Source organism: Oenanthe melanoleuca, chromosome 3, assembly GCF_029582105.1.
Source record: "Oenanthe melanoleuca isolate GR-GAL-2019-014 chromosome 3, OMel1.0, whole genome shotgun sequence".
NCBI lineage: Eukaryota > Metazoa > Chordata > Aves > Passeriformes > Muscicapidae > Oenanthe > Oenanthe melanoleuca.
Genome location: NC_079336.1, coordinates 21,953,651 through 21,966,302, shown reverse-complemented (window position 1 = coordinate 21,966,302; position 12,652 = coordinate 21,953,651). Strand labels below are relative to the sequence as shown.

The 12,652-nt window shown below is 33.0% G+C and overlaps 1 protein-coding gene across 2 annotated transcripts in view; it reads left to right on the top strand.

Annotated features, from left to right (window-relative positions):
* Positions 1-12,652, top strand: part of ANGPT2 (angiopoietin 2) — a 40,842-nt gene extending 28,190 nt beyond the window's left edge. For both annotated transcript variants that reach the window (XM_056488351.1, XM_056488352.1), the window contains 5 exons: positions 1,189-1,316; positions 6,089-6,190; positions 6,719-6,885; positions 9,873-10,003; positions 11,370-12,652. In XM_056488351.1, the coding sequence (XP_056344326.1) occupies positions 1,189-1,316; positions 6,089-6,190; positions 6,719-6,885; positions 9,873-10,003; positions 11,370-11,530 (689 nt within the window). In that variant the 3' untranslated portion in view covers positions 11,531-12,652. The remainder of the gene's footprint in view (positions 1-1,188; positions 1,317-6,088; positions 6,191-6,718; positions 6,886-9,872; positions 10,004-11,369) is intronic.

The window sequence follows — 12,652 nt, the reverse complement described above, 5'->3', positions numbered from 1 at the left end:
CATAGGTTGTAGGTTTTTCTAAACAAAGTAAATTCCAAGTTTTTTTGTCCTAATAACTGACGCTATTCCCTTAAATACCAAGGCTGTACATGTTCCTCCTGATGTTATCTGCTATGCTAGTGCACAAATAAGTAAACAAGTCAAAGCCATGTTGGCTACAGCACCATTAAACCCAGAGTGGAAAAAATAATGAGTGTTTGCCAAAAAGACAAAATTAGCAGGGAAAGCTTCTAAGACAGTATGCAAACAATAGAGTGTGGAAAAGCAATTAAAACACTGAATGTGTTATTTTTCTATTTAAGGCAAAGCACTTAAACAGGTAAATAATGAAGAAGCAAGCTAAAAAGAACATAATAACCAACTGTAATATAAGCACGTATTTATGTGGCACCTAAACCTTTGTAGTAACTGACTGTGATTGTTAGATTAAATTAAAAGGGAAAATACACAGAACCAACCCCAAAAGGGTCAAATATGAAATATTAGTCAGCCGGCGAGATGCCAGGAAATTCCAACCTCCATAGTTAATAAAGAACTGAACAAAAAGATGAGCCTTAGATTGTTCTGTTGAATAAGAAGGCTTAGACATATGAAAATGTATTTTTTACACAAATGAATTCCAGAAGATATGTCTTTTTAGTGAGTTGGGCTGAGCTACCAAGCTTTAGCTTGGTACATACAACGTTGTTCCTGCTCAGCACAGGGGCAAAAAAAAAGCTTAAAACTTCTTAAGGATAGTTCCACCAGTTTGGTGCATTATACAAGGTTTCATAACTTATTTCATAATATAAGAGTACTGGCTAAAAGTCATTATTAACATAATAATTTGCTACTTAGGTATGTATATAGTAGTTAATGCATGCATAGGTTGTAATGCATGTAGGAGTCCAGGCATGGTAATGAGTGGAAGCAGAAATGGTTCAACTGAATGACATCCAATTCCTTGAGTTTTCTCATTCAACATATTGATAAGTGTTGGCACTTTTCAACCTATCAAACAACCACAGTCCTATCAGAATAATGTATTTAAATGGTACAAAGTAACAACACACATAAGTACCTTGCTCTGACATTTCTTTCAGGACCAGACATATTGGGACTGCTTTAAGCCAATTATACCATAAATTGAGTCTTAGATTATTATTCATCTCCTATTAATGCCTTCAATTTCTGTTGTATTTTTAACAGCTAAGAACAACTTCATAGCCAAAGAGGAGCAAATCAGCTTCAAAGACTGTGCTGAAGCTTTCAAATCTGGACTGACAACAAGTGGAATCTACACTTTAACAGTTTCAAACACTGCACAAGAGAAGAAGGTAGGGTAACTAATAAAGAGCTACCTAGGCATACTGCATGGTAAATGTTATTTGATCTGGCAAATATGCTATTTTAAAGGCTAGTTAATAGTGAAGTTTACTACTTACCAAGTTTTTTTAAATAAGCATTTAATAACTCCTAGATCTGAGCATCTCACAGGAAGAAAAATGTCCTTCAGGTGAAATCTTGGCTTAGTTGAAATGAATAACATTTTGTTGTTTGCCTCATCATGCCAGAATTTAATTCTTTTTCCCACATAATTAATGTAATTAAATCAATAAGGTGCTGTAATTTCTTTTTAAAATCTGTAACTCCAACAGAGTTGCTCTGCATGATCAGCAGACTCCTGTCTCCTCTAAGTTCTTAGTTCCTTCATAAGCCCAAGGCTCTTCAGGTGGCAAAAGAAGGTAAAGTCAGAGGCATGGAAGATTACTTATGGATTTATACTCATGAAAGCAATCTAGTAGTTCTGGACTCATATATGGGTTTCATAGAGTTTTAAGGACATTTGTGTAACAACTTGATTAATAATTAGACACTAACAGAGAGGAAAATTTCTGGAAAATATTGCTCTGGAAAATACTGCTACTGATTAATATAAAAGGTGAGTTTGCAGGGGTTTCACTAGATCAGTTTAAATTCCTCTATGGATATTTTTTCCCCTATGGGTTTAACTGAAATGAACTTCAATGTCAATTTAAGTTAAAGCAGTATGCCATACCTCTGTAGAAAAGACCTTGAGCTAAAAATGGCACTCAGTGGATGATACACTGGATGCCTGACAGAGATGCTCCATCTACTGAAGTAAATAAAATGATAAAGCTTCAGACAGTATAATTCAGTTGAAACAACCAATAGAATCTGAAAGGGAGAAAAGTCCCAGGTGAATTGTGAGGACAAAGAACCAAAAACCTGGAGTAAGCATTTAGAGAAGTGGGGCTCACATGATGAAGGCACAGCAGGCTAAGGAGGCTAAGGGACATATTCATATATTATATTAATATAAAGCAATGCTTAATATATTTCTAAGACAAACACTAAATAATTTTAAGATTTTTTTTTTCTAAATTCTACTGTAGCTATTTCCTACACACAAAATACGAAATATTTACAGAATTCCTAAGGCTCTACTTTATTGCATAAAAAAATTAACAAAAAATGTAAAAAAGCAGTGGAAAAAGAGGTGCAATGTGGAAAAGGAATTGGTAAAGCTCTGACAGAGAAAGCATTTTTATTCCCAAGCAAAGATTTAGAAATGAAGTTCATCAGTGACTAGCCTTTGAAGTGCCAGAACTTCATTTAGCCCAAGCTGGACTGTGATCTTTACACTTAAAAAGCTCTCAGCTAAAGGAAATAATCAACTTGTTTGGGACCTATAAAATACAATAGATAGAGCCTGTAATTTTTTTATAGATATAATCTAGAGAAATTATTTGCAGTCTGATTCTCCTGGGGATAAAAAAAAAAAAAGTTGGTTTTTCCTTTAGAGTAATCTAGTCTAAATACACCCATTTCACAAGAAAATGAGTTACATAAGATGCAATAAGTGTTTTATTATACATGAAGTTGAATGATATTTAAATAGCATAGATATCTACAATCACAATTTTAAAAGCTAAGGGAGATGAAAGCTACTGCATGTAATAGAATGCAGCAGTCTTTGTTAGACAACTCAGAGAGGTTTACATTCCTTGGATCTCTTACTATTACTTGTCTCAAGCTTTTATCTTTGGTTTTAATTTCACTGTCAAATATATATATACAGAGCATGCATATTTTCTAAAAGCAAGTGCATGACATATTACAGAATAAAAATTTGTCATAAACTTTAACACTGCATTTTCAAAAGTACAGATGTACAACTTTCCTAGTCTATAAAATATTAAATGCTTTACATTTGAACATGGAGGCTTAAAATAATGCAAATACCCATTTTGGTAATTTACTAGGTTAAAAAAATAACAATGTTGTTAAAATGTAATAATTTCACTTAGTATTAAATCAGTCATTTAATAATATTAAAGAATTAAAATCTTATTCCATCCATTTCAGATAGAAAAAGACAGAGAAGGTTTTACTTACCCTTTGACATTGAAAATAAAAGACTAAAAAGTTTTAACCTGATGCTGATTTTTTACTCAAATGTAAATGCATAAGAGGAGTTGTCAAGGGAAGTGAAGGTTAGGAACAATCAACATGTTACACCATAACTATTTATGATGTGGATAGCTACTCAGACCAGGAAACAGAGTGACCTTTTTTATTTGCCAAAAGTGCTGCACTGCTGTTTATGTTTTTGTCTTTTCCTCTTGTAACACCTTCTGACCTCCCAACAGGCTTACAAACAACTTCTGTGTAATCTGTAACTGATCCCACGTTACTAATTTGTCTTCCATCATAATCCAAAAATAAGGAATTGCATATGACAATTGAGAGGAAAACAATTATTTAATTCCATTAATATTTTCAAACTTTCCTGTTCTGCACCAGGACAAAAGCTAAGTCCTTTTCAAAACACTGAGGAAAACAGCAAAAGACTGCTGACACAAGGAAAAATGGCAGGGGCAAAACTATGAAAAGTCAATAGTTTTATGCTTACAGCAACCTTATGAACCAGTTAGACCGTAGTTCTTTTCTACTCACATCTCTAGGAGATAGAGATAGAAGAGTACAAAAATCATTGGACATAATGACTGAAAAGTGTTCAGACAACAGCTGGAAGTGATGCAAATGGTCATTGCAAAGATGCAGTGACTGCCCTTGCTTTGCTATAAAAATTGCAGTGGCTCTTCATCCTGATAACTCAGCCTGAGCATTATCATTCACAAAGTAGGTTCTGCAGACACTTACACCCTAAAGACCCTCTTACAGTGCTACAGCTGCTAGAAGTGTAAGTACTGAAGCAGTTCACAAGATACATCAAATACTCCCTGTTCCAATTTGTTGTAACTTGAGAGGGTAATCTCTTTATTCTTTTTGGCATCTGTTTGAAGACTCCCTGCTGCCTGTCTAATCTTGGTATCTATTTTTACTTGTTTTATGAAATGTTACATATCTTTCTTTTGAATATAAAACCTAGAAGAGGTTGAAAGGTCAGAAAAATTCTATGCTAGTAATGGATGTTAAGAGAAAGAGTTGATTGACGTGAAATTTTTTTGGTGAGGAAAAATTATACTTCTAAATTTATGTAAAATTTAATACTGATAAGAAAAATCTACATGAAGCTTTTATGATCATCTCTTCTTCAATTTCTCATTACATTTTTCTATTCTTAGTGAATAGCTTCTTCCTTTGGGAACTAATTTGCAGTACCCCAGTATTTATCTCAAAGAATCTGTACTGTCTATTAAAGCTAGTTGTCTTACCATTCACTTAAAAAATGGGTACTGCCTGTAATAGGAATATTTTATGATAGACATTCACAGTCTTTCATTATTTATATTTTAATCTCATTAGAACAAAATGAAGTGCTACTTAAAGGCATTGATTTTTTCAAAGTATTAATTCCAGCTAAATTAAAATTTAGATGATAGGTATAAAGGAAATTGCACATAACATTCAAAAACATCAATTAACATCTACAATAGCAATATCAGACTGAACCCATGTCTCAAATGAATTAATACATGGCCTCCCACTGAAACTACATATTTCAGAGAAGGGTGAAACAGTTCCATCTGGCTGCTTATACTGTTCTTTTAAGCAGGGTGAAGCTTCAGATTCAACAACTTTATCTACAACCAGTAATATTTGATCATTGTTAAATCAGCTTTTAAACTTGTATTGATGCTTAAAATAAGTATTTGCATCTGCTTTAGCCCATTCCTAGTATCTCTCCTCATAGCCCTCTGTGGAAATTAGTTTTCACGCATACATTACACATCATGAGTTAGCCTTCTAAAACAGATTGATCTTCTCTTACAATACCTTATCTTTCAACCTTTTCTTTTAGGGGAATTTTTATTTTAACTAAATTAATTTCTACACTATTATAAAATTTTTAACAGTCATTAAATACAGATGTTAGTAAAACAAAAAACAAATTTAGAGGTGTAAGGAATTGCATACATCAGTATAAATAAATTGAGGTTGCTGCTTTCAATTAAATTCCATTCACAAGACATACTTTACAAAGTAATCCCTTATCCATCACAGGGGGATGCACTTATTAGGTATTCTATAACTGAGTTCAGTGAAATGCTTATTACATGTCAACCTTTTCAAATTTTTAGCAATAACTTTTAAATTCAAAGGTGATTTATGAATATTTGGAAACATCTTGTAGCTGTTACTTTTTCTTCAAGCATAGAAGATGTTCGTTGCAGTCTGTATAATAACATGGGTTTAAGACATAACTTTCATATCTAATAATCTAATACACTTAGATTTAATTTTGGGATCAAACCATTTGCAAAGGCACTAAACAATGACTTTGACGATAAAAATATATTTCAATTGGTTATTGCCTGAATTTAGCAGTATCTATACTCTGACAAGTCATGGGAAATTTGAATGGATCTCTCACAAAAAAAAGATGGAGAAGTGAAAGGTGTTAAGGTATTCTGTTAAGTGTGATATATACTGAGGAATCACATTTATTAGCAGACATCCACAACTGATGTGTGTGAAAACTATAAAAACTTACATTTTTAGGTTAACTCATATTTTGCATACAGCTTGCCACTATATAGAATGATGCAAATTACATGATTTCTGGTTTTGTTTTGCTGTGACTGCATGCACTTAGGCTGTTACATGCTTGCTCTGGTAGGCCTACTGTGACATGGAAACTGGTGGAGGAGGCTGGACAGTTATTCAGAAACGAGAAGATGGCAGTGTGGACTTCCACCGGACGTGGAAGGAGTACAAGATGGTAAACAGTGTTCTCTGAAGCCTTAATATCAGCTTTTATTATTATTTGAAATCTAATATGCTAAAGTTATATTAATAGCATCCTTAGAATGTAAACAACTTTAAAAAGTTGTCTTTGCCCTCAGATGCTCATTTTGAAAATGTCAGAGTAGTGTAAGTTGTTTGCCTAAGCAGACGTGCAAGTGTGATGTTTGTTTTTAAAGTGAAACCTTACTTTTTTTTAATCAACTGTTCCATGGTATGTCTACATTTTTTGAGTTATTTATATTTGTGTTTCTAGTGGCAACAGTAGGAAATGCTCCAAGTCTACTAAGTAATATTGATTCACTGCTTCAGATTCCTGAGCTTGTCCTTGCTGAAATCAACTTTTTGAAACATTACAGATCAATAACCCCCATGGATAGAGTAAAATTGTTAGTTGACAGGCTGAAAACTATTTAATTTAAAAACTGATAAAGTGATCCTTTCAAACTCAAAGGAAAAAAACCCACCCAAAGAAAGCTATTTAAATATACAACTTGAATTACAGGGATTTGGTGATCCTGCTGGGGAGTACTGGCTGGGAAATGAGTTTGTTTCTCAACTGACTAATCAGAAGCGTTATGTTCTTAAAATACAACTGAAAGACTGGGAAGGAAATGAGGCATATTCATTATATGACCACTTCTCTCTAGCAAGTGAAGAACAAAAATACAGGTAAGCAGAAAAATCAGATCTAATTTAAAAAAAAAAAGTTTTGATAGTAATCTTTCTAAACTTGTAGATGCATGGCCTTATTTCATACAAATCATGACTATTTTCCAGTTCACTCAGAAAATAACGTTTTCTCCATTTTTCATCTCTTGCCTAAAAAAAAAATAAAAAATTCTTCTTCCAGAGAAGAAAATGTGTATTTTACTAGTGCATCCTGGGTGAGCATAACACACAAAATGCAAAGATGATGAGATTGTATGGGAAAAAATAAGATATATGTGCCAGTATAGTGGGTGACAGTGCACAGTCATTAGGACAATAAGAACCTCTCTGCAGTTGCTTTCAAATCCTGATTCCCTGAAATAAATACATTTCTGGAAGATGGACACATTCCTTGTGTCCTAGGAACTTCTAGGAACTGTTCTGTTGTCATAAAGAGCACCCTGAGGTGATGTGGCCTTATCCTTCCATGAACCACTAGCTCAGATTCTCAGTAAATCTCCTACCTGTGAAAATAGAACAAATGTGCATTCCACCCACCCCCAACTTGTCAATTTAAACACCAAATTTAAATGGACCTATTATTTATACTCTAATCCTGTAAAATGTAAATGTTCACAACTTCTTCTTAATTTATGATTAAAATAAGAAACAATACAAATTTTAAATAAATATTTTATATAAATATTATCATACTATTATACACTTTAAATAGTATCATAGTATTACACATTTTGATATAGTATCAGCCATAGCTGAAATATATGGGCAGTTCATAGTTCATTCACCAGACTCTCTGTAAATGCAATAAATAGTTTGATTTATTATAGAAGAAACTAAAGACTTTTCAGTATAACAGATTCTTTCCTACTACATGGTCCATGAAATGTTTCTTTGTAAGAGTCTTATAGATTCATGAAACTGGGTGATTGGACAGAAAAATTGTCTACATTTAGGTGAATTTCTCCAAGATTTCTAGCAAATATTTGTTGTAAATAAAGTCAACCTGACACCTGAGAGAAGTGATGCTGTTATTTCAACTCAGGTCTTACATGTAAACAAAGCAATTCAAAACTATCAGCATCTACTCCCCACAAAATGTTAGATCTTAATGCCTTGGTAGTATTTAGTTGTCTCAACTCCAAAGTAAATATTTTTTCATCTGGAAACAGTCAGAATCTACAGCAGAGATTTTTTTAAAGTAATGCTTTAAGATACTTAGTAAGTCAACTTTTGCAAAATGGGTGATTACCCTTGTCTATCTGCAATATTAAAAGATAATTACTGAAAACTAAGATGGTAAAAGCAATTATGCACCCAAACAAGGAATTAATCATAAAATGGAGTGATTTAAACAATATATTTAACATTATGAAAAAGAAAAAAACTCAAAGAAAGTATTCAGTTAAGAACATCTTCCCTGCCCCAACTCTGGCTGTGTTCAACGCCAGGCTGAACGGGGCTTTAAGCAACCTGATCTAGTGGAAGGTGCCCCTGTCCATGGCAAAAGGGTTGGATCTAGATGATCTTTAAGGTCTCTTCCAACTCAAACAATTCTATGATTCTGTGATCCATTACATTAAAAAGATTAACACATTCTGAATGCTGGAAAGATTATGAGTTGGCCCATAAAACTGAAATTTCTTCATATTAAACTGAGATCAGAATGGACTTTGTTTGAATCAAACTTCCTGATCTCAAAGCTATGAAGTCAAACCAGGTTGCTCAGGGTTTTTCATTTGGGTCTTGAAAACCTCCAGAGGTGGAGATGGCACAACCTACTTGTCTTTCCTCATAGTAGAAAGTTTTTCTGATATCCAGTTAGAACATCTCTTTTCAATTTCCATCCACTGCCTCTCATCTTCTGTTAAATGAAAAATTTATTATTAATAATAAGTAAATAATTTGGACTATATTAAACGGTACCTTTAAAATTTATTTTTAATAATAAGTAAATAATTTGGACTTCAGATGATATTTGAATACATTATACTTGGAACCTTTAATGTAATTTATGTTAGAAATTGGATTACATAATTTTGAACTCATCTTTAAAACTGCGATTTTTTAAAAAGATATTTTAAAGAAAATCTGTAATGAACTGATCCTTTGAAATCTAAATTAATAATAATTAATAAATTAATTATATTTTAAAATAGGGAATATAAAATAGGTTAAAATAATGTTAAACTACCAAAGACAATTTGATGATGAAGACTGATTGGGGGACTAGTTAATTCTCCTCAGAGAGTCAGATCTCCTCTTTAAACAAATAGAATGCCTCTGAGAAGCATGAGCTATTTGACAGAGAAATGCAATCACCAAACAGATTCTGTGGGAGAAGAGGCTGCACTGGCACCCGTGCAGGTAGATCCCAACAGCAGCAGCCTCACTGAAAGCTTCTCCTGCCAGGACACTGAAGTAAACTGAAACACCTGTGATGAGCTAACACTCAAATTTATGAAAAATGTGAATAGATGATTAATTAGGACAATGGAAAGGAAAATGCTGAGAAACTTCTAAAATATCATTTACTAGCTCATAATTAATACTCCTAAGTAAGGCTGTTATTTCATATATGAGGGGCTGTAATGCTAAATTGCTGTGTTGTATTAAAAGCAAGACAGGAATCAAATGGGTTTTGCTTTAAACTTTTGAACATAATAAAAATAATTGCATGCACTGTTGCATTGAAGTACAACACATTTTTAGTATTAATATCTATATGAAAAATCCTAGAAGTTACTATCTACTTGTCTCATTTTCCTCTAATCTGACATGAACAAACACATGTTCATTAGAATATTGTGCTGACCATTTCTGTTAGTACAAAAACATTGCCTGAAAAACAGCCTACAGCAGTACATTGGCCAGAAGAGAATTAAACTATTGGAACAGGATATTTATTGCAAATTATTCCATCATTATTTTGCAGACAACTACCATCAACTTCCACATAATAATTGTTTTTCCATTTTTCACTTCTACAGGATTTACCTTAAAGGACTTACTGGGACAGCAGGCAAAATAAGTAGTATAAGCCAACCAGGAAATGATTTTAGCACAAAGGATGCAGACAATGACAAATGTATTTGCAAATGTTCACAAATGCTAACAGGAGGTACGAATGTTTTTATGTTTCTCAGTCTTCCTATTTTTATTGGCACTGAAATTGTCTACGAGATAAATAGAGATAATTTTGACTTAGTAAATTTTGATTATTAAAAAAGTTCAAAACTCATGGATAGAAATAATGTGGTGGTGACTCCAGATGAAGTATTTTACCATTTGACAAAAGTTAGTTAAAATAAAACAAAAGAAGCTAAAACTGGAGGGAAAATAAGTCCCTGAAGTTGGGGTACAAGAAAGTCTGTAATTGTGGAACTAATCAGAGACACAGCAGATTCCTCTTCCAAGGAATGAGATACATTCAGAGATCAAAACACAACTCCTTGCAAAAAACCTTTTTCAGCTTGTCAGTGAAATAGACCCTGATTCTTTAGACATAAGTCCTTTCCCTAACTACCCATGAAGAAAAACCTGCAAGAGCTGCCGTTTGCTGCAAGTGCCACAGAAGAGTACAAGAATGTAATTCCTTATTTCAACATAGTTATGAAGCGGTAAAGATATACCACAGATATATCTACATTTTTCTAATGATTGTTCACACATTATGTTTGAGTTATAGGTGGTATTTTTATCTTCAACTCCACAAATAATTCTATATAATTTGTTAATCCACAATTCCATCCACGTTCTGAAATGTAAACAAGTGCTTTGTAAATTTGGCTTCTCTTCCTGTTATCTTTTAAGCAATTGTTAATTTTTCTATAACACAAGCTGCAAGGAAAAAGACAGCTTCAGTTTATCCAAAAGGATAGTTGGAATACTGCCCTGCAAAACAGAACACACACACTATCGTCACCATAACAGAAATATAAAAATATTGTTTTATTAGTAAAAATAATTTTTTTCTTATGATCCACTAATGAGTCAGGACTATACAGATACAAAGTACATTTGGGCTGTTTTTTCTCCTTTTCCTTATTACAGAGTTCCAGAAGGTTTTGAACTGACCTGGCCAGAGAACTAAATAATTCCTCTAGAAAGAATTAAGAAAGGAGTTTAAATCTGTGAAGAACAGGAGCTTACCAAAGAGTAGATAAAACCAAAGGCAACTCAATATCATTATAGCTCAGGTTGTGCTCTGCCCTCAGACTGTCAGAAATATTTGATGTGGATAATAAATTGATTAAACACTTTCTGTTCTCAATTTCAAATACAGTATATTGTGTAAGATTCAATAATATGTAGTTGATACACAAATACATTTTGTTCCTGAGTTTGGGGCAAGTACTTTATACCAACACTTCCAAATCATAAGAACAAAAAAATGGGTTTAAATTTCTTTCTCATTTCCAGACAACAGTGACCTTAAATACTATTTTGAGAATTACTTCTGCTGATGTTTGTCTTCTGTCTTGCAGGATGGTGGTTTGACGCATGTGGTCCTTCTAACCTCAATGGAATGTACTATCCATTACGACAGAACAACAACAAGTTCAATGGGATCAAGTGGTACTACTGGAAGGGCTCGGGATATTCTCTCAAAGCTACCACTATGATGATTCGACCAGCAGATTTCTAAATACTTTGTCATTATGTGAATTATGTATTGTATAGTCTTCAAAGACTTATTTTACCAAGCATCTTGTCTCATTTTTTCAAGCCCAGAAACATGCACTAGTGTTCTGAAGGGGTCAATTCAGTACAGGTTCTGAATTGCAATCGCCTTGATCAGCTAAAGCTCATATTATTCAATCAGATACGAAGTCTAAAGCATCAACCTGATATAGCAGTGATTTGGCCAAATGACTCAATAAAAAGAACATCCAAGAAACCATCAGACAACTTAAGGACTCTGTTTTACTATCATTTATGTTATGTACGTGTTAGTAAATAACTGGAACTGTGAAAAAAAAACCTAAAATAGTTTTAGGAATATGCATTTTGCCTCACCACTGAACTTTAAACATTAATATAAAACACTTAGATAGATCTAGAACTATTTATCTTTCTGTGTCATGTGTGCCCTTTATGTACATAAAAAAATACTGTTTTGTAATTAGCCCAATCCAATAGTTAGGGAATACATTGTTTTCCCCCATAGTCTCCTAAACAACTTTTTACACTTATTTGAGAATTTTTTCCAGTAGCCTGTATGACTATGTTTAACATAGGACAAATAGCATTTAAATAGTTTGCATTTATTCTTGGGAAATACCATTTACAAAAACCATCATTTTTTCAGTCTGATTCAGTCACTGTCTTTAAAGTGCAGAAAATCCCTATGAATCACAATATAGCATGTGCTCCTATACAGTTTTTATGAAGATTGCACTTTTTTTCTTCCCTTGTCATTTACTTGTAAAATAACTGACCAGTGTTTTGTAAACTGAGACAACGGCATTAACACCAGATGTCCGATTGTCTATGACAATCATTTATCACTTGGTGCTGTAATATATCTATATGTTTTGTAAAAATAACCTAACTGAAAAACATATGCATGTTCTTTGATACAATTAAATTTATGCTTATGACTTAAGATACAAATTACTACATTTTAAGAACAGGAAGAAAAATAATCTGAAAATTATCTAAGGTCACACTATGGGTTTTTTTCAGTAAGGTTAGGATTTCTCCCTAAAAATGCTCTGTAGGTAGGCCCTCAATGTACACAACAATGTGAATAAATTACTCTACTGGA